Here is a 23,419-nt window from a genome sequence, read left to right as displayed (position 1 = left end):
CTTAACAACAGGCAGTGCTATGAGCCCCTCCTATAATAAATGTAATAAAATGAACAATTCATACTCTAATAGCAATAACCATGTCAGCACAGACACGTGTACTACAGGATATTGGTGCATTTTTAGGATGGCTGAATCTCATGCCTCTTGGAAAACCTAAAGTATGTGCCAATGCATGACCACTGTGGATTTTCATATTAGAAACTAAAATAATACAGCCTCATTCCCAGAAATTGCTGCTCTTGGCCCAAGATACATGTTGACATGAAATTTGCAATTTGCTGCCTTTTCAAATCTCAAAATCTTATTAAAATTTAAAATATGAAGAAAAGCATTTTGATAGATGAGATTTGCAAGCAAGTCTAGAATCATGTCCTCTGAGACTAGCATTAGAGTAATGAGACATGCACAAACTTCCAAGACACCAGCACTAAGCATTAATATCATTGTAATCAGTTTCTGTCAGATGGGTAAGATTTGCATTGAGGCTTAACTTGCAGTACAAGCACAAGCATTAGTATCACAGTGATCTTTCTGCCACTCCATGTTAGCTCTGCTGAAAGGAGAACTATTAGGAAATCCTGCTTTGGCATCAGTATTTTAGCTAGAGCCAGGCTTAAACTTTTTCAGAGTGGGATCTCTCTCAGAGGTGACCACCTCCTCTATTTGGAACACTGCAGCCTCACTGTAACCACTATTGAACTGCTTTTAACTTTTCTTTAAAAAAGGATAATTTTATTTAATCTCCCCATCCCATCTCTTCCATTTCTCTCTCTCCTCCATGTTCCCTTACACATTATTCTCCGTGACTTGTTTCCCTTCTTCTCTGATCTCATGGACATTCTTTCTCCAGTAGTGGCCCTGCCCCATAAGCAGCTTCTGTTTTTAGTTCTCCTGCCCGTTCTGGTCCCAGAGGGCTGATTCCGTATCCTCTTTTTCTTAAGTAGCTACTGGCCCAACAGAAAATGGCAAGAGCTGAAACTCTTCTGGTTATTAAAGAAGGAACTGAGAGGTACCAATCAAGAACACACTAAAGTTACTAAGAATCTAAGAGGAAAAGATTAACTTGTTATATGGAAAGTTTGATCCTCATTTGAGATAACAAAAATTCTGATGCAGTAATCTCCTGATGTGGCAATATTTCCTAGTGATGCCCCCATTTCCATTGAAACAATCATGGAGAGGCAGGAAGATTACAGGACACTAGACTTAGGGTCATGGTACTTAACAAGAATCTAGACAATCATAACATTAACTTAATTTTCAAATATATAGCAGGAAATGCTTAAATACCACTATTCAGGATTTTACATCTCAAACCTTTAATGGGACATACATGACCAATAAAACAATTTCCTGTAAGTTTCTGCAAATTATTGGTTAAGTATTCTAATAACGGATTGACTGCGGTATTGATAAATATACAACTTTCAGAATAAATTGTCTTGTTCTGTTTACATCTCCTGTGTGCAGCCTACCAAGTCCTATTTATCTTACCTTAGCAGCCCTGACAGCCTTAATTTTCAGCAGCATATCAACAAAAGCCACTCGCACTTTCTCAGAATTGTCATGGAGACTGTATTTTACTGTTGGCAGGAGCTGTTCCAATAATGGGTGGCTTAGTTTGTTGTCCAAAATTATAGGCAGACACTGCAACAGAAATATCACACTGAATAAAAAAATAAAATAAAAAAAACAGCAGACATACAAAAACTATACTAAAATTTTTAAACTTAAGGCTAAACATAGTAGCAGATGTTTCATTTACGTATTTTTTTTTCTATAATTACCTTTTAAAAGAAAATGCTAAAGAGCAACTCAAAATCTCTTAATTCCTTTCATTTCAGATGAAGTGGTTTTACCTTTTAAGATCTTCTGACCTGAGGCAGTGTTTTTGTTCATCTCTTGTACTTGAGGAGTACATGTTTATGCCCAGGAAGTGAGTGTTTCTGACATTTGTTAGATGGAGTTGATCAATCAATCCTGGTTTACTGAATAACTATCTGGGGAACAGCCTTCCCCAACACACAGACAGTAATATATGCATCCAACCATGGGAAGACTGACAGTGGGGTACAAAACACAGCACTTAAACCTGTCTTTTTTTTTCCAGGTCTCGCTCTCTGGGTCACACATGATGCCTTGGAACTGAACTGGAAACATTTTCTACACAGTTGTGTAATTAAGTATACATCTTTAGTTATTTACAATTATCTGAACAAGAAAGTCTAATCAAAATACCAAACCAAGAGCATGGAAAGGAGGTCTTTCCACCCTCAGGTAGCCAGAGAGAGAGGAATTGAGGTGGTCAGGGATCACATAGCTACTCAAACTCAGCTCTAAATGTTTGGTTCCACAAGGGGTTGCTTGTTCATTCCCAGAAGGCATTTTTTCTAGAAGGTTTGCAAAACTTAAATACAGGAAGTACATCACAAGGGAAATTATGCAAAGATCAACTCAAAGAAGAATCAAAAGGTTTTATAAAAAGCACGCCTTCTACTGAAGTTGACCCTTAACCCACGCCACATGCTTCAAGGAAAACTTAAAAGTTTACTATCAATACAAGTTTTTAAAGTCTGCTTATTAAACTTACCTTAAAAACAGAACAGCGAACATCAGCTGAAGTTACATCAAAAGCCAGATCTCCAATTAGTTTTTTTAAAAGCTCAGCAAGGATGGTGGCAGGAATCATGTCCCAGTATTTGGATGTTATTTTACTAACACCAAGTACCCCTGTAGAGCGGACCAATGGGTGAGGATCTTCTAAAAGACTCTATAAACAAAGAAGAAGAGAAACAAATTTCATGTATGCATCGTCATGCTGTCCGTTCATATTTAAAAGAAGAAACAAAAATCATCGCTATTAGCATTTAACCAAACCATATAAGATGTGATATTATGAAATATTTCCATATCTGGAATATTCTCCAAATGAGTGTTGATTGCTATTATTAAACAACTTTTGGTTAGAAAACAAAATTAAGATAAAAATATTGGGAACGATTTTCAAAAACATCACCCTAAAGTTAGGCTCTTAGAGTAGAATTTTCAAAAGTTATTGAAAGTCAATGAGACTTGTGCATGAAAGTCACTTAAACACTTGAAAATCTCACTCCTGAGGTTTGCCTTTATGCACCTAATTATCAAGTCTCACTGTTCACTGTTTGTGAGGCAATGACCTTAAAACCTGGAATTTCCAGGAATCTTCAGTGATCAAATATTTATTCTTGTGAATACAATAAATTTCCCCAGACAGAATAAAACACTGCTTTAGGAATAAACTGGCTTGCCCTCATCTTTCCAATTCATTATTTTAACTCTTATCTCCCCCATACTTCTGTTTAGATACTCCATCATAGGAGCTGCAGATACTTAAGATTAGGAATTAATTGCAGATTTTCAGCTGTTGCAGCACAAAAGTCAAGTAATCAAGTATAGAGCCCTCCTTACCCATTGTATCCTGAGTAAATGAATGAAAGTAAAAGCCAGTATCATCTGGCTTTCCTAAGCACTCTCTCAGGTTTTTGAACCATACTTGTAGCTCAATTAATGTAAACTCAGACCCCCACTTCATTAGTATTTAGGCCCCTTTCCAAAACATTGCTATTCCACCAGAAATCAGAGCGTGCACAAGATTAAAGGAATTTAATTGCATATTTCTGCACTCTTTCCTGTGGGTAACATTCTCAATCCCCTTACTCCATTGATTGCAGTACATGTATTTCAAATGGTCTTACTGCCAAGTAAATTTTGGCAAATGTTTAACTTAACATTTTGTTTTCACATTTTGTCTTCATGAAAACTTACGAAAAGTTCTTCAAACTGTTTCTGAATTTCATTATCCATAGCCTCATTATTAAAATGGGGATCACGAATAGGAAATGCTTCAACGAACAATAATGCTGCATTTGATCGAACTTCTGAGTTTCTGGCCTATTACAATGGAATAGAAAAGAAATTGTTCATAAAATTGGTACTCTTTATTAAAACTTATTGACAAATATTCTTCAAATCACTCTTATCAGTTTAGTACTTCTAATCAAATAGGAATTCTAATAAAGTAATTGGATTAAACATAACAATTTATAACAACTTCTACATCTCACAGTTCAAAGTTCTGCCCAACCAGTAAATTCTAGGTTAGCTGTAAATTGAGTTCTCAGAGCATATTGGCTTCAAAGATGCAGAGGATTCACACTTGGAGGAGTGCCATCTTGCGTAGGCCTAGAATAGTTAAAGTCAGTTAGCACTGCTACAGACCTTCAAATATGTGCTCTGTGGTAGAGAGGCTGCAGCTATAGAAGGTGGTACTTTGGTCTCAGCCCTTAAATTAGTGCTCAGAATATGGAAATTGAATTCAAGCAAACATACTTGAAGGTTTTATTTTGGGGGGCAGGGAGCGGGGAGAAGGTCATCCTCTGACACTTTTGGTGTTTGTCATTACTTGACAAAAAGTAGAAATTTCATAGGGATTTCTTTAAATTGGTTTGAACATTTTATTTAATTAAACAAACAAACAAAAACTTAAGTATATCATCCACCATATTCTTCAAGCAGTATGTGTATGTAAATAATTAGTAAGTTTAATTTACTCCTTAAATTCAGAAAAGGCAATCTTGTAATAACCTAAAATTAGAATTTACAATAAATAATAAGCATTTTTGCATCAGTACCCCCAATATCTGTCTGAAATTGATGAAAGTAGCCCTGGTCCTAGCAAACACAAGAATCCTCAGTAGCTTTAAAAAGGGAGGATAAAACGGTTACCTACCTCTTGTAACTGTTGTTCTTCATATCCGTTCCATTCTAGGTGTGCGTGCGCCCATGTGTGTAGTCGTTCGAGATTTTTGCCTTTGTGGTATCCATAGGATCAGCTGTGGCGCCCCCTGGAGTGCCGCGCTCATGCATCAGTATATTAGGTGCCACCAGCCCTACACCTTCTCAGTTCCTTCTTCCCAGCAACTCCAACAGAGGGGCAAGAGGCTGGGTAATGGAATGGACATGAGCAACACATCTTGAAGAACAGTTATGAAAGGTAGGTAACCATTTTTTCTTCTTCGAGTGCTTGCTTATGTCGATACCATTCTAGGTGACTCACAAGCAGTGCCCATGGAGGTGGGCTCAGAGTTCACGGTCACACAGCTAGCAGCACTGCTCTACAAAGCCAGCGGCATCATGAGCTTGCTGGGTAAGTGTGCAATGAGATATGAATATGTGGACAGACAACTAGGAAGCAGCCCTACAGATCTCTTGGATTGGTACCTGTGCCAGGAAGACCGCTGATGACGCTTGTGCCCTAGTTGAGTGTGCCGTCACGATTGCCAGCAGAGGCACTTGCGCCAGCTCATAGCAGTAGGGGATGTAGGCAGTGATCCAGGACAAAATCATTTGAGCAGACACAGGGTGACCTTTCATTCTGTCTGCCACTGTAACGAACAACTGCATCAACTTATGGAACGCCTTTGTCCTGTCTATGTAGAAGGCCAGCACCTTCCTGATGTCCAGGGCGTCGAACCTGCATTCTTCATCTGACGTATGAGGCTTTGGGAAGAAGATAGGTAAGTATATGTCCTGGCCCTTTCATTCACAGCAGACACGACCAGTGACACCGATGGAGGGTGCGTGTAGAGGTATTTGAACCCTTTTGCAAGGATCTAATACTTCTTTTCCACCTTGCAACAAGTCGGTGGAATGGAAGAGGGGGTCTGCCACAGCCATTTGGCAATTTTAAGACCCATGGGTGGACAGGCAGCGTGACCCGGGCTGGGGTGGAGGAGGATATAACATTGAAGAGGTCACTGGACTCTTCTGCGACCTCCTCAATTTGTAGGTTAAACTTAGCAGCCACTCTTAAGAAGGGCCTGGTGCTCCTTGAGATTGTTGGGGGGGACTACCAATTTGGGAGGGATCTGCCACCGCTTCATCTGGGACGATTACACCACTTGTGGAAGAGCAGGTTCCCCCTCTCTCTCCAGGGATGGCTCTTTAGGCGCTGGGGTTCGGTGTGCTGCTCCCGCATCGGATTTTGCACTGCGTTCCAATTCCGGGGCTGGTGGTGCCAGGGCTGGTTGGTCCAAGGTGACCAGGGAAGGCTGGTGAGAACACTGGACCGGCATTACTGGCACGCCCCGCGGGTACCAATATGGCCATTGAGCAGGCCACTGCCCCTGCAGCACATTATCACTGAGGGTGCCACACTGGTCTCACGAGTCGGCAGTGCATCTCCCCTTCTTGGTGAGGGGCTGAACTCCCAGTTCGACTCGGACCACTGCCCTTCTGGTGATCAGGGCGGAGCAGTCGAGGCCTGAGTCTGCCGACTGACTCTGGTCAGCAACCGGCAAGGTGAAAGCGAAGAACAGCACCTTCCCAACAAATGGTACCAGGGAAATGGGACTGGTGCCGTGACAAGGAGCGGTCCTGCCCGGGCGGGGATCAACATCTTGGAGACCATCTGGGCGAAGGTGAGCTGGGCTACGGCAATCTCTGATGGGAAGCTCGCCGGTACTGGTGGTATAAGGACCAGCGCTTCGACTCCGGTGTCCCATGTCTTGTAGATGGAGAGCACGTTGAGGACCTGGGCCTTCTAGTCGGTGACCTAAGATACGGTGCCGGAGTCCAAAGCCACAGAGATAGAGATCTGCACCTGTGGTCCAGTGATCAAGGGTGTTCCACCACCCTATGAGGTGGTCCCATGATTGGCTTGCCCTTAGATGTCGGGGTCTTAGCTGAGTCTGCTGCCTGGTTAGGTGCCAGTAGGCCTACTTGCTCTTTAGCCGCCGGGGCCACTTCGGGCAACGATGGCCCTGGGAGAGACCATGGTTCCCTACCTCTCCCTGGAGTCGGATCCCTAGTCGGGCTGGGGGGGACCAACCTCCGCGGTAACCCCGTGAAGCACCAGGGTGGGCACATGGACTGACATTGGTCCTTTGCCCAAAGATCCTTGCCCTTCTGGTGCCAGGAGGCTCTTCTCCTTTTGCCACTTCTTAGGCAAGCCAACTCTACGGATACTGCTAAGGCAAAAGTCTCCGACAACTGTGCATGTAGGCGCACGCACACACACCTAGAATGGAATCAACATGAGCAAGCACTCAAAGAAGAAAGCATTTTACTGGGTTGCAAGTAAATGAAGGCTTTTGTTCCACTGACTCACCTGGCAGATGATGCTTTTTTAAAAATACCACTGAAACCTGACTTAAGAAGAGTAGATTGCTTCACACATTACAATAAGGTTGCAAGGCAACAGTTGCCAAATGCATAGAAGGAGTCAGAAAAACAGTCTGAAAAGTATGCATGTTTTCCTACAAAAACTACTAAAGTGAAAAGTGCCTTAGAAATTCAGATAGGGTCCTGCTATTTGTTGTAGTGATGAAATTATTTGAACTGAGAATTAGGAATAGCATCAGCATTAACGATGCACAAAAGAAAAGGTAATGCTTTTATATAAAAAATTGCACAGCTAATTTATTGCCACGTGTTTATCTAAATCTAAGATGTATTTCATAAAGGAAATATGTTCAGTACTGGTGTATTTTCAAATCACTTGTAATGCATGTATTTCTCAACATTATTGTTTCCAAATTGAACAAAGATTACACTCAAAGTGTTCTGCTGTTTGGTATTAGTGCAACATAACCCCCCTTTCCAAAACCCCACAACTATACAACCTTTAGAAGTGTAAAATGCATATTAATTATTATTTGTATAACTATAGTATCTAGAGGCCCTAGTCATGGGCCAGGACATCATTTGGCTAGGTGCTGTATAAAATAGAAAAAAGTAACTGCTCCTACCCCAGCGAATGGTACTATTTGAGCATAAGAGAGACAATAGATGAGGAGTACAAGAAAATAAATGAGACAATACTGATGAACATGATAGGCAGTTGTCTCAGCACGAGTGACCGAATTGTTGTCACTTTTTTGTGGGCATTATGGAAAAGGAGTTTTAAGGAGGACTTTGAAGGTGGATAATCAATGAGTTTTGCAGATGTTTACAGGAGGAGCAGCATGGGAGAAAGCACGAAGATGCTTGTTTGGAAATTTAACAACTGGGAGATTGAGGTTGGCATCATAGGCTGATCGGAGGTGGAAATCAACTTCTTGATAGCAAATCACAGAGGATAGCAGAGAGTGAATCAGGATAAGGACAGGCCATGAAGTGCATTCAAAGTGAAAACAAGTAGCTTAAGTTTGATGTGATAGAGAAGGGGGAGTCAGCAGAGCAATGCAAAGAAAAGGGTGACCCGGTCAAGTGATGAGCTAGCAAAATGATCCTTGCATGCTCACTTAACTAAGGAAGACCTGAACATATTTTTCTGTAATTTACAAAACAAATCACTTTTATATTGTTTCTGTGATACTCACTTCACTTACATCATGGCAAAACTGTTCATGAAGCTATCACTGGTTCCAAGTTAGGTGGTACACAGTAAACAACGTTAGATTAAAATAATGTACAGGAGGGGTAATATTAAACCAAATTCAGAAAAGAATAAGAAATGTTGCTCAAAAAGAAGTTAAACATCTGGTGAATCAGCACTGAATGCTACTCTCAACGAGGGGCATACTGGCCCCTAAGTGGTCCCTTCCTCCCCATTCCCTACATAGATCTCCTTTGTTTCCTGACATCTTGTGCCAGATGGAGAGGGGGCAGAAACTCAAGTGCCAATGATGTAAAGCAAAGGCTGAACACAACATATGTCTCAAAGCCTATGCTGAAGCTGTATTACACAACAAGTGAACCTTCCCTTTCAACTTCCATTGAAGTTTCCAAATCTCACCCCCAGGAACTATCCGGGTAAACTGCTTCTTCATCAATCCTGAGACTACAGCCTGCATCAGAACTATCATCCTACTTCACTGAAAAGATCTTTCACACTCAGGAAGGCTTCCTAAAGAGGAGATAACTCACCTGTAATTGAAAAGGAGTACTTGTGGCACTTGCAATTGGAGATTCTTCAAAATGCATGGTCCCCATCTGTATTCCACTGTGGGTTACGCATGTGCACCATGCACCCAGAGTCAGAGAATTTGAAAGCAGTGTCCTTTGGTCTATACATGCACCCAAGCCATGTGCTTCCATCCAAGGTGACAAAAGGTGGGCGAGACCGAACACATCTCAAGTTCATTCTCCATCGTGAAACTGACAGATCTGAAGCAGAGGGGACTGAGGGCAGGAAGTGGCACACAGATAGGGACCACACATCTTGAAGAAACTTCAGTTACAGGTAAGTAGCCTTCTCCTCTTCTTCGAATAATGGTTCCTATTGTATTCCATTGTGGGTGATTGACAAGCAGTACCTACATTGGAGCAGGGTGTGAGGATAAGGATGGAAGGGTCAAGTGGAGAACCACCATGTCAAACAAGGCATCCTAAGTTCCCTCTAAGCTGCATGACCGCCCAGCAGACTATCAAGTACCGCACACTTCAGGTGCCCCTCCGTCCACTGCTGCACTGCTCCTGCTCTCTGCCTTGGAGCTCCTGGGAGCCTCCTGCTTGCGGTGCAGAGCAGGGAGGGAGGGAGAGGGCATTAATGTCAGGGTGTCCCCCTCCCCTGCACCCCATCTCCACAGAGCAGCGGAAGGGGCGGAGAAGAGAATATACACGACAGGGCTCAGGAGTGGGACAGATGGAGCTTGCTGGCAGCTGCTGTTCTGTCTGAACAAGCAGGCTTCAGACTGGTGAGCGCCGATCTACTTAAAAGGGTAGCGTACTTAAAGGGGCAATGCATGTCTCTGTCTCACACACACACACACACACACACACACACACACAGTCTTTCACACTCACCTCCAAACACATACCTGTATTATTATTGTTGTTACTTCTTGATACTTCAGTCAAAAAACTAAAATAACACACTTTGAAAGGTCTATGCATTTTATACTTTTTATTTCTCTCACGCTTAAATTTAATTCGAGTAGTGAGTTCTAAAATGCCTAACCTGTCCTGGTTGGAGTAAGTATCCCTATGGTAACTTTTTAAAAATATATAATATATCTAGGTTTTTTGTTTCTACTGGTGGCACACATCTGCACATTACCTCGATATGGTGCACATAACAAAATTCATTCCACACATGGATGGAAAATATTAGAGGGAACATTGGAGGCATCCGCTGCCGAGTCCTGGACCAAGGCATTGTGAACATGTGGACAGAGCTCCACATGGTTGCTCTACATATGTCTATGCGAGGCACATCCTGAAGGGATGTCGTGGTCATTGCTTGAGCTCTAGTAGAGCTAGCCTGTATGCCAGAGTGGGGAGGTAGATTCAACAGCTGATAGAGTTTAATGTAGTCAGAAATCCATTGGGAGATTCTCTGGGTGAAGATGGCCTGTCCCCTGATTCTCAATGTTGTTACAATAAACAGTTTAAGGGACTTCCTGATTATTTTTGTTCTTTTCAGGTAAAAGGCCAGAGCTTGTCAGATGTCAAGGGAATGGAGCCTATGTTCTTCTGCAACTGTGAATGGATTGGTAAACATGAAACCGCTGAGAAAAAAATTCAGGCATAGGTGTAAGGAAACTATCCTTATGGAATACTATGAATGGCAGGTCCACCATTATAGCTCCAAGTTCCCAAACCCTTCTCACCGAAGTGATAGCAACAAAGGCGGCGGCCTTCATGGAGAAGAGGGACTGAGAGCAAGATGCCATTCATTCAAAGTGTGTGTGTGTGGGGGGGAACTGTTAATACCAAGAGTACCAGATTCAGGTCCTATTGAGGTGCAATCTTTTGCAGGGGTGCAAAGGTTCTTAAGAAGCCTTTCAAAATCCAGCGGTTAGCAGGTATGTAAAAACAGTAACCCTCCACAGGAGGATGGAATGTGCTGAGCACGAAACCTGATGTCTTGAAAGATAGAATGTAGTCCAGGATTTGGGGAATCTTCACAGCTTCTAGGGGAATCTTTCCTACTCTTAGAGAGAATGTCTTGTAATGCCAAGGAACATGCCTGTTCTATAGTTTATGCCCATCCAAACAGCACACTCTGAGGTGGAGTGGACATGGATTGGGATGCTTGATCTTGCAATTGTATTGGATCAGAAAGATTGGGGAAGTTCAGGATGGTAATCAGTGGACTGGATGACATGTGCAGGAGATTGGGGATCCAGAACTGTCTGGGCCAGAAGGGTGCAATCAGAATGACCGTCGTCTTGTTTCATCAGATTTTGTATATCACATAAGGTAGGAGAGGTAGTGGAAGAAAGAAGTAGTTGAATTGGTCTGACCAGCAGAGAAAAATGGTTACTAAGCTTCTCGTAACTGTTGTTCTTCAAGGTGTGTTGCTCATGTCCATTCCAATTAGGTGTGCGTGTGCCACGTGCAAAGCAGCCGGAAGATTTTTCCCCTAGCAGTACCCATTGGGTCAGCCTGGGCACCCCTTGGGGGTCGCATCTTCATGGTGCTCAATATAGGGCCCTGCCGATCTGCCACCCCCTCAGTTCCTTCTTACTGCCAGTGAGAAGAAAGAAAGAAGTACTGCCAGTAAGGCTAGCTGGAACACCCTTAGATCTTGCCTCAGCAAGCGCATCTTTGCAGTGTCCTGGTATATAGTTGTTTATAGTCAGTGGTTTTAGTAGTTATATTCTAGTTACTAAATATAACTATTTAGTAGTTATATTAATTTGGGCCCCCCACCCCAACACCAGGACATGCCTCGGTCCCTGGATTTTAAAGCCTGCGAGGACTGTGGCAAGTCTATGCCCAGGAGCGACCCACACACTTCGTGTTTGAAGAGTTTGGCAGAGAGCCATTTGAAGGAGCACTGTAAGATCTGCAAGGGGTTTCACCCCAGAACCCTAAAAGACCACGACCAGCATCTCAAATTCTCCGATTCCTACAATGGAATACAGTAGGGACCATCACTCAAAGAAGAGCAACCTGGATTTGCCCTCCCTGCATTCACCAATATACAGACTGCCTGCATTCCTGGTGTTCAGTATATGCACTCATCAAGAAGTTCTGGACACCCTAAAAGAGTCTTGATCCAAGACCTATGAATCCTATCCATGTGCCCCCTGGCTTGTGAAAGAGTCATAAGCAACTGATGCCACACACAACTGAAAAAGCCAACAACTCATTCATTCACCTACAAAACAGAAGAGACTATCGTCATGTTTCTCTCCATTGAGCTCAAAGAGATCTCTGTAACATATATTTACAAGCCATCAAAGATACTTTTCAATTTCATCAGACTGCCCACACAACAACAAAGTGTACCATATGAATCATAACTGGTGATTTCACCAGCCATACCACTCAATAAAGCTAGACAGAGAACAATGACGATGGACGTGACGTGGGCAGTCGCTCATCAGTTAAGCCTGATTCGTCACCTGAAGCTACATAGTTCCTTTAACAGTTGCCGGTAGAAACATAGAAAATTAGGGTTGGAAGAGACCTCAGAAGGTCATCTAGTCCGATCCCCTGCTCAAAGCAGGACCAACCTCAACTAAATCATCTCAGCCAGTGCTTTGTCAGCCAGGGCTTTGTGTTTATACTCACACGCAGAGAAGTGTGAGTATAAACCTGACCTCACCTTTGTTAGCACTTCATTAGCTCTCACACGTAGAAAATTGGTGCTAGACCCAATTTCGAGATAACATCCTCCTCCACTTGGAATTGAGGTACATGCTTCTGCCATTCCTATCTTTACACCGTTCTGATGTCAGTTCAACTTTGAAAGCAAACTGGTCGGCATTCTCCAAAGATCTTGACATAGCTGTCAGACTTATTGAACCAATACTTAAGAACTACATCCACTTTACTGATGTTATGTGTCGCTCTGCTAGGAGAAACCTACCTTGTCAGAGGGAATATAACCCCTGCCTAACACCCCAGTCAGTTATACTGTAGGAGGCATATAAAAATTCTAAGACCATGTCTTTGCCTATGACAATAGTCGCTAGCAAACATTTGCTGTCAAAAGTCACTCAAGAATGCCTAAAATCCTAGCAGAACTTGATAAAAATAGATGGATATGACCCATAACAGCAAAAAAACTTGGTCAACCATACATAAGCTCTGACAATAAAAAAAATGAGTGGACATTTCAACATCTCAGCTGATCAGATCACCCACTGAATGCTACTCATTGGGAAGGTTAAGCAGACCACTACCAACTAGTCATTATTCCAGCAAACACCCCTGGATATATCCCACAATCTAGATCTTACAGTGTCTTTCTCCCTGAAGGAATTGGATGCTGACATCAATGCCTGAAAACAGGGAAACCAGCAGGCCAAGATGACGTCTGAAGTGGGCAGATAAAAAATTTCTCCCCACATACACAGAAGTGGCTCTTGAGTATGATCAATACCAGTTTCATCCAGCTCAAACTCCTGAAAATCTGGTAAAAAGCCAAGGCAGTGGCCCTTTTTAACCATCCAACCCAAAAAGCTTTCAACCTATCTCACTCCTGTGTGATATTTTAAAATTGTTTGAACGACTACAGTTACTCTGCCTTACACCAATTATCAAACCCTTTCTTATCAACAAACGTAGGCTGGTTTTTGCTGGGATCGGTCCCGTCCTGTTCAGCTTCTGAATTTGACAACATATTGAAGATGGACATGAAAGGGGATTAATTATAGGAGCAGTGTTTATTGATCTCTCAGCCACTTATGATAGTCAGTCATCGAGGATTCCTTGCCAAGGTACTAACATTAACAAAGAACCACCACTTCATGAAGCTAATACAGACTATACTGGAGGACTAAAGATTCTTCATGAACTTTTGTGGCAAACGGAGCTGATGGCGATGACAGTAGAATGGCCTCCCACAAAGTATTGTCTTAGCACCTACATTATACAACATCTACACAAACAACCCTGGAAAAAGGTGCTTTATCACCACACACACAGCACAAGGAGTTTGACTTTAATACTCTGGTGAATGCACTTAACCTCGCCAAGTACAGTAAAAGCTTTGTTATCCAGCATGTTGGGAAGGGCGTGTGCTGGTTAATCAAAAATACCGGTTAACTAAGAGTTACACTTACCAATGGAATACCAATTTTTAAAGAATTAGAATATAATAAAATCAATAAAGAATAAAATAGTATACAGGTACTCACCAATCCAGTAGTAGTACTGCACTGCAGAGTGCTTGGTTTCTTGAAGCACTTAGGTGTATACAGGTCAAGTTTTCTATACAGTAGGTTATCTTATGACACTACATATCGTTTTGGGCAGTGCATGGAGTACACCCAGATCACTAAATACACTTAAAACTAAAACCATACTGAACATAATGTGATCTTTCTTTGATGATTCAGAAGGCACTTCAGGATCTTGCAGTGCCTCAGTGTCATCATTATAAACATCAATTCTCATTATAGATGTAAAAGGTGCAGGAGATTGGGCTGAATCTATAATGACCCTATGACAAACCCTGAAAGCTGCTTTTTGAATACATTCCTGATATCAGCTTGCTTATTGTCTCCTACCTCTTTTCCATAGAAGAGTGCAGAATGTGCAATTGCGTCACCTCCTGGTCAGTATACTAGTCCCAGTTACTAGATTGAAGATTTGTATTGGGAGAGATCAGAAATACTGGTTAATAGAGCTTTCTAGTTGATAAAGTGCCGAATAACACAGCTTTTACTGTACTATTACTCCTGGGGAATTCTGCGCCACTACACATGCACAGAATTTATGTCACCTGCAGGCGGGGAAGCAAAGGGAAGCCACAAGAGCGGTCACGCGACTGTCCCCAGCAGTATGTTTCAGGTGCCCGGGGCAGCCAGCAGAGATTTAAGTTACTGTGAGGCAGGACTGGGGAAGACCCTGCTGGTGGCTCCTACCCTGCACTGGGCTCAGCTGCTAGTTCTGGCTGGACAGGATGCGACTTCCTCTTCCCCCTGCATGGCATCCAGGGCCACCCCCAGGTTTCTCCCCCAGCTGCAGGAAGCTCTGCAAACTCCCCCCCCCCCACACTGCTTCCTGCACCCATCGTTCCTCAGCTGCAAGGGGAGGGATCCCTGTATAGGGAGCTGCTCCCCCATCTGCCCAACCCCCATGCACCCAGACCCCCTCATACCTAGACCTTCCCGCCAAGCCTCACCCTCCAATATACATTCAGACCCTCCCCCCAATGAGCCCCATTCCCCCTGCACCTGGACTCCCACCCCACCGAGCCCCAACGAGGTACACCTGGATCCCAACCCCACTGAGCCCGACTCCCCCAGCATCTGGATCCCCCATTAAGCCCCCCACACTCAGACCCCCCACCATTGCTGAGCTCTATCCCTCCACATACAGACCCCCCACCACTTTTAACTGGACCCCCCTGTAGAGTACCATCACCGTTGCACCCAGAACCCCTCCAACAAACCCTTGTGAACCCAGATCCCCCTCACACCTGGATCCCCCACTTAGCTGCCCACACCCAGATTGCCCCACACAGAACCCTCTCAACCCACACCTGGATCCCCCCCACAGTAAGCCCCTCCACTTTTGGATCCTGCCTGCCCATACCTGGTGCACCTGGCATGGAGGAGCGGGGCCCTGGGATGTTTCTGGGGTAGGCCTGGTCCTTGCACTGTGCCAGGGTTGGGTGCAGCCTCACCGCTGAGTCCGTGTCCTGGGTGGGAGCTGCACAGTGATCTCCCACCTCTGTGCAGCCAGTGGTCTGTGCTTCCCAATGCCATGCTGGAGCCTCCACATTTATATGACAAATAAAATTTGCACAATCTTAAAATATTGTGTGCAGAATTCCCTCAGAAGTATACTATGTATCCAACCAATTATGGGCAAATGAAGCAAAGATGCAAGTCAATGTATTGGCTGCTTACACAAAGCTGATGGAGGATGGGCCAGCTGGCTGAAATTGGAAGGCCTTCTCCTTTGAGATCTCTCTCTAAACTGGATAATCTGACTGCCGGAAATACTTCTGGGAATACTGTCGGATTGTTGCTACTGTTATTGCTGACACTCGTGGAAACATCTCTCTATCACTGGGCTATAAAATCCCAGCAAACAAGGGACAATGCTTGAAACCCAGTGAAGGCATTACACCAGGCAAAAACAAACTATCAAACTAACTAATCGAACACTAAGGTACTAATACTAACTATAACTATATACAAAAAAAAAAAAAGAGAGAGAGAGAGAAGAGAAGAAAACTCTCTGAGTTAAGAAAAGGGTGAGGTAAATACCACACAGAACACTCTGACTTAAGCTGCAGACAGTGAGAAGGAAGTGAGGAGGGTCAGGGCAGTGCCGCCCTGTCATAAATATAAAGGGAAGGGTAAACCCCTTTAAAATCCCTCCTGGCCAGAGGAAAACTCCTCTCACCTGTAAAGGGTTAAGAAGCTAAAGGTAACCTCGCTGGCGCCTGACCAAAATGACCAATGAGGAGACAAGATACTTTCAAAAGCTGGGAGGAGGGAGAGAAACAAAGGGTCTCTGTCTGTCTATATGCTGCTTTTGCCGGGGATAGACCAGGAATGGAGTCTTAGAACTTTTAGTAAGTAATCTAACTAGGTATGTGTTAGATTATGATTTCTTTAAATGGCTGAGAAAAGAATTGTGCTGAATAGAATAACTATTTCTGTCTGTGTATCTTTTTTATAACTTAAGGTTTTGCCTAGAGGGATTCTCTATGTTTTGAATCTAATTACCCTGTAAGGTATCTACCATCCTGATTTTACAGAGGAGATTTCTTTACTTCTATTTACTCCTATTTCTATTAAAAGTCTTCTTGTAAGAAAACTGAATGTTTTTTCATTGTTCTTAAGATCCAAGGGTCTGGGTCTGTAGTCACCTAGGCAAATTGGTGAGGCTTTTTACCAAACCTTGTCCAGGAAGTGGGGTGCAAGGTTTTGGGAAGTATTTGGGGGGAAAGACGTTTCCAAACAGCTCTTCCTCAGTAACCAGTATTTGTTTGGTGGTGGTAGCGGCCAATCCAAGGACAAAGGGTGGAATATTTTGTACCTTGGGGAAGTTTTGACCTAAGCTGGTAAAGATAAGCTTAGGAGGTTTTCATGCAGGTCCCCACATCTGTACCCTAGCGTTCAGAGTGGGGGAGGAACCTTGACACACCCTTAAATAGCTATGGGAGGGGCTATGAGGGACAGACGGCCCTGGCAGGTACTGTTAAGCAAAGTTCTCTGGCTTCAGTGTGCACGCACACCTGAGTGGAATAAATATCTGCAACCACTCACTCAAAGAGGAACTGGAGTGGTGGCAGGTCTGCATCTCCCTATATTCTCTCATCCTGGAGCACGAGGGCATCTACAGCACAGGCACAGACACTGTTGATGAAACTCTCCAATCCAGGGTACACAGGCGCGCACACATCCTGATGTGAAACTCACACAGGGATGCTGTTCAAAGAATTAGCTGAACATGACAGAATGACATTGTGGCTAAAAGGGCTAATGCAATCCTTGGATGTATAAACAGGGGAATAGCAAGTAGGAGTAAGGAGGTTCTATTACCTCTATGCTGGCATTAGTGCAAGTGCTACTGGAATAGCGTGTTCTGGAGTCCACAATTCAAGGAGAATGTTTGAAAGATTGAAGAAAGTTCAGAGAAGATCCACAAGAATGATTAAATTATTTGAAAACATACTCAATAGTTAAGCTTCAAAGGATTCAGTTTTTATTGCTAAGTGTTAGTTTCACCATACACACAAACCAATGAAAAAATATTTACAGATAGGCAAAGTACAAAAAATGCTGCTTGAGAACTCTGATTTAAGCAATTTTAGTTCGTACATTTTGACGAGCGATGTTGACAATTTGTGTTTCAATAGTTATAAAGCTCTAAATGTTTGAATCTCAATGTTTACTGCCAGTAATAATTATTCTGACTCCTCCCCCCCATAATTTCCTGCAACTGCGAAAAGTTAAATGGTTAAAAATAAAACATGCTTTTAAAACATCTGTTGACATCACTAAAAATAAAAATTGAATTCTACCAAGCCCACTTATAAAGAAAGATGCAAGGACATAGAATCATAGAATATAAGGGTTGGAAGGGACCCCAGAAGGTCATCTAGTCCAACCCCCTGCTCGAAGCAGGACCAATTCCCAGTTAAATCATCCCAGCCAGGGCTTTGTCAAGCCTGACCTTAAAAACCTCTAAGGAAGGAGATTCTACCACCTCCCTAGGTAACGCATTCCAGTGTTTCACCACCCTCTTAGTGAAAAAGTTTTTCCTAATATCCAATCTAAACCTCCCCCACTGCAGCTTGAGACCATTACTCCTCGTTCTGTCATCTGATACCATTGAGAACAGTCTAGAGCCATCCTCTTTGGAACCCCCTTTCAGGTAGTTGAAAGCAGCTATCAAATCCCCCCTCATTCTTCTCTTCTGGAGGCTAAACAATCCCAGCTCCCTCAGCCTCTCCTCATAAGTCATGTGTTCCAGACCCCTAATCATTTTTGTTGCCCTTCGCTGGACTCTCTCCAATTTATCCACATCCTTCTTGAAGTGTGGGGCCCAAAACTGGACACAGTACTCCAGATGAGGCCTCACCAATGTCGAATAGAGGGGAACGATCACGTCCCTCGATCTGCTCGCTATGCCCCTACTTATACATCCCAAAATGCCATTGGCCTTCTTGGCAACAAGGGCACACTGCTGACTCATATCCAGCTTCTCGTCCACTGTCACCCCTAGGTCCTTTTCCGCAGAACTGCTGCCTAGCCATTCGGTCCCTAGTCTGTAGCTGTGCATTGGGTTCTTCCGTCCTAAGTGCAGGACCCTGCACTTATCCTTGTTGAACCTCATCAGATTTCTTTTGGCCCAATCCTCCAATTTGTCTAGGTCCCTCTGTATCCTATCCCTCCCCTCCAGCGTATCTACCACTCCTCCCAGTTTAGTATCATCCGCAAATTTGCTGAGAGTGCAATCCACACCATCCTCCAGATCATTTATGAAGATATTGAACAAAACCGGCCCCAGGACCGACCCTTGGGGCACTCCACTTGATACCGGCTGCCAACTAGACATGGAGCCATTGATAACTACCCGTTGAGCCCGACAATCTAGCCAGCTTTCTACCCACCTTGTAGTGCATTCATCCAGCCCATACTTCCTTAACTTGCTGACAAGAATACTGTGGGAGACCGTGTCAAAAGCTTTGCTAAAGTCAAGAAACAATACATCCACTGCTTTCCCTTCATCCACAGAACCAGTAATCTCATCATAGAAGGCGATTAGATTAGTCAGGCATGACCTTCCCTTGGTGAATCCATGCTGGCTGTTCCTGATCACTTTCCTCTCATGCAAGTGCTTCAGGATTGATTCTTTGAGGACCTGCTCCATGATTTTTCCAGGGACTGAAGTGAGGCTGACTGGCCTGTAGTTCCCAGGATCCTCCTTCTTCCCTTTTTTAAAGATTGGCACTACATTAGCCTTTTTCCAGTCATCCGGGACTTCCCCGGTTCGCCACGAGTTTTCAAAGATAATGGCCAATGGCTCTGCAATCACAGCCGCCAGTTCCTTCAGCACTCTCGGATGCAACTCGTCCGGCCCCATGGACTTGTGCACGTCCAGCTTTTCTAAATAGTCCCTAACCACCTCTATCTCCACAGAGGGCTGTCCATCTCTTCCCCATTTTGTGATGCCCAGCGTAGCAGTCTGGGAGCTAACCTTGTTAGTGAAAACAGAGGCAAAAAAAGCATTGAGTACATTAGCTTTTTCCACATCCTCTGTCACTAGTTTGCCTCCCTCATTCAGTAAGGGGCCCACACATTCCTTGGCTTTCTTCTTGTTGCCAACATACCTGAAGAAACCCTTCTTGTTACTCTTGACATCTCTGGCTAGCTGCAGCTCCAGGTGCGATTTGGCCCTCCTGATAACATTCCTACATGCCCGAGCAATATTTTTATACTCTTCCCTGGTCATATGTCCAACTTTCCACTTCTTGTAAGCTTCTTTTTTATGTTTAAGATCCGCTAAGATTTCACCATTAAGCCAAGCTGGTCGCCTGCCATATTTACTATTCTTTCGACTCATCGGGATGGTTTGTCCCTGTAACCTCAACAGGGATTCCTTGAAATACAGCCAGCTCTCCTGGACTCCTTTCCCCTTCAAGTTAGTCCCCCAGGGGATCCTGGCCATCCGTTCCCTGAGGGAGTCGAAGTCTGCTTTCCTGAAGTCCAGGGTCCGTATCGTGCTGCTTACCTTTCTTCCCTGTGTCAGGATCCTGAACTCAACCAACTCATGGTCACTGCCTCCCAGATTCCCATCCACTTTTGCTTCCCCCACTAATTCTACCCGGTTTGTGAGCAGCAGGTCAAGAAAAGCGCCCCCCCTAGTTGGCTCCTCTAGCACTTGCGCCAGGAAATTGTCCCCTACGCTTTCCAAAAACTTCCTGGATTGTCTATGCACCGCTGTATTGCTCTCCCAGCAGATATCAGGAAAATTAAAGTCACCCATGAGAATCAGGGCATGCGATCCAGTAGCTTCCGTGAGCTGCCGGAAGAAAGCCTCATCTACCTCATCCCCCTGGTCCGGTGGTCTATAGCAGACTCCCACCACTACATCACTCTTGTTGCACACACTTCTAAACTTAATCCAGAGACTAAACATCAATCTTTTTATCATCTAAACATTCTAAACATCAATCTTTTTATCTTAAAGAGAAAAGATTAAGTAAGGGGTGACTAAATCACTGTCTAGAATATCCACAGAAATTTTAATGTGGGCTGTTCAATCTAGCAGGCAAAAGGTACAAGAAGAGCCAATGGCTGGAAGCTGAAGCTAGACAAATTCAGACTGGAAATAAGGTGCCAATTTTTAAGTCATGGTAATTAACCGCTGGAGCAATTTATCAAGGGTTGTGATGTATTCTCCATCACTTGGAATTTTTAAAAATGAGGTCTGGATATTTTTATAAAGTTACCTGTACACTGCACATCGCTGTCAGCACTGTGTAAGGTACATGCAGCTACACACCATAGTGAAAAGCAGGCTGCATCCACAATGTAAAAGTTTAATCAATTAACTGATAACTGAAACTGATAAGTATCAAGCTTAATGATTAAACACCTCTGCCGCTCCCTGGGTAAAACGTGGGGGTACTACAGCACCCCCACACTGTTAGCTCCCCAGTTAAACATTTAATCAATAGAATTTTAATAGTTTACACAGTTACTGCTCTACAGTGGATGAAGGCTCCAGCACCGGGGAGCTGGTGGAGCCTTTCCCCACTCCCTTCTCATTGATGGAGCCTTTCCCAACTGCCAGTCTCTCCCTATAGCAGGGGAAGGCTCCAACAGCGTGCCTTTACTAACCATAGCACTGTAGATAGGGAGGCATTGCTTTTTATACCCATCTTAGGTGGGGGATTAGCCATGCAGGTATTCTACATGCCCCCATAAGAAGAGTGCAGTATAGACATACCTTAAGAGAGATGCTCTAGTTCAAACAGGAACTAATTCAGGGAAATCTAATGGCCTATGCTTTGCAGGTCAGACTAGATGATCACAATAGCCCCTTCTGCCTCAATCTTTGAAACAAACACAGCAATATTTGTAAAAATAGATATGTTTAAAAATTCCAAAACAAGACATCCACTGCAAACACTTCTCCCTCTGGGAAGAGGATGGAAGAACAAACATGTAAAAGTTTTAAGTCACATTGCTTAATGCACTAGTGGAAGGCAGTGGAAGTGCCAGTGAGGAGCACAGTAGAAGAACCTGTATATGACACAATTATATGAGTCCTCGTTCCTTTTAGGTCTCCATCCTTTAGAGCCACTTTGGATATAATTAAGCTCCAAGCTGTATGGAACCCCATTTCATAGACATTTTGTTTCAATACAACTATTACAAATTGTAACATTTTAAAGAAAAAAAAAATCAATGTGAATGTTACACCAACTGCAATTTGAAGATATCCAGTAAAGGAGAATTACCTTTAATGCTCTCCAAAGGATAGGTTGATACAATCTGTGCAGCATTTCTTCAACTCCCTGACGAACTTTACTTTGTTTGTGAAAGTAACTCAGTAACTGTCAAAGCAAAACCAATGTTAATGTATGAAATACATTTCATATGCTAGGTTCAATACATTTGAGAAAGGTAGCTTGTTTTATTCCACTATGTCTTTTACAAAAGAAAATTGACTTTTTTAGTCTGCATAAATACAATTATTTTAGGTCAAGCTAGTCTATGAATTAAAGTGTTATTTTTAAATATGTTCAGATCACTTAGGGAACAAAAAACTCTCCTTCCCAGATATCAAAGTTTTATTATGAAATTTTCACTGAAATCTTATTGTACACTGAATAACGATTGCTACATTATTGCATGCCTTCCTCTCCAAAGAATCAAGACATTGATTCCTAATAGATTGAAAATGCAGACTCATCACCAAAATATTTCAAGAATTAAAGCCTATTCTGAAAATAAAGTTCTAAAAGATACAATAGTATAAGAGTGAAGAAGTTAAGAACTGAATTATTCTAATGTATATAAAATTAAAATATTGAAAGCAATATGTCAAAAACCAAAGTAAGGCAGAGAACCCTACAGTCATCACTTGTCTTGTACCTGAAAGATTCACTTCCAGTAAATAAGGTTTTGGCCTGATTTTCATATGTTCTAACACTCCCACTGACTTCAAGGTAAGTTGCAGATGCAGAGCACGTCTGAAAATTGGACTTTAAAAGAAAAAAACAGGGGGGTGGGGGGAGGAAGGAAGGAACCCATTCCAAAATAAAGTTGGAGTTGTGGTTGAAAATTTTCTATTTCTAGAAAGGAAAACATCTTAGAAGAATGTTTTAAAAACCCAAATATTAGAAAGCCAGGAAATTAAGTTCAGCAAACAAAAAACGATCAGTTATGGAAGATCATTACTTGGAATCTGTGATGAAGTCTGTATAGGTTTGTATGATACATACTGTATATGACTATACAAGGTCAAGATGCTAAGATGTGTCGGGGCAGGAAGTTTCAACAAGTTTTCCTCTTTGACAATTATAGTCATTAACTCCTAAGCAAGTTTAACGTGTCACCATATACACCAACTAGATTTTGACTATATTTACATGCCAGATTGTGTACCAGCCAACATTTTGGTAACTATCTCCGATTAACCTTCCCACTTTGGCTAAATTTGTTACCTGTATGGCAGTTTAGCCAGCTAAAGTTATTGTTAAAAAGTACCTTAAACATTAATTTACATATTTTGAACTTTCCTGTCCCACAAAATGAACCTTAATTTAGAAAATGCCCTGGTTTTCTAATGTCTTGATTTTAATTCTACTACTATGTTGTATAAAGGTTTTTTCCTCCCTTTAAGTTACTTATATTTTCTCAATATTAAAATTGTGTCTGGGAGTCTTTTTTTGTGTTTTGAAAGTCTTTAAGAACTGCTCAGTGAAATGGATCCATGTTGCTGTTGGGGTTTATAATCTCTTTGAGGTTCTAAGGAGGCTTCTAATCCGGTGTTAGAGGAA

The 23,419-nt window shown here is 42.8% G+C and overlaps 1 protein-coding gene across 4 annotated transcripts in view; it reads right to left on the bottom strand.

Annotated features, from left to right (window-relative positions):
- Positions 1-23,419, bottom strand: part of NCAPG2 (non-SMC condensin II complex subunit G2) — a 119,031-nt gene that overhangs the window by 59,817 nt on the left and 35,795 nt on the right. For all 4 annotated transcript variants that reach the window (XM_048837631.2, XM_075125988.1, XM_048837633.2 and 1 more), the window contains 4 exons: positions 21,875-21,970; positions 3,808-3,933; positions 2,594-2,773; positions 1,498-1,650 (listed from right to left, as the gene is read on the bottom strand). In XM_048837631.2, coding sequence (XP_048693588.2) covers positions 1,498-1,650; positions 2,594-2,773; positions 3,808-3,933; positions 21,875-21,970 — 555 coding nt within the window. The remainder of the gene's footprint in view (positions 1-1,497; positions 1,651-2,593; positions 2,774-3,807; positions 3,934-21,874; positions 21,971-23,419) is intronic.

Source organism: Caretta caretta, chromosome 2, assembly GCF_965140235.1.
Source record: "Caretta caretta isolate rCarCar2 chromosome 2, rCarCar1.hap1, whole genome shotgun sequence".
In the NCBI taxonomy this organism is placed as follows: domain Eukaryota; kingdom Metazoa; phylum Chordata; order Testudines; family Cheloniidae; genus Caretta; species Caretta caretta.
This window is presented reverse-complemented; position numbering and strand designations above follow the sequence as displayed.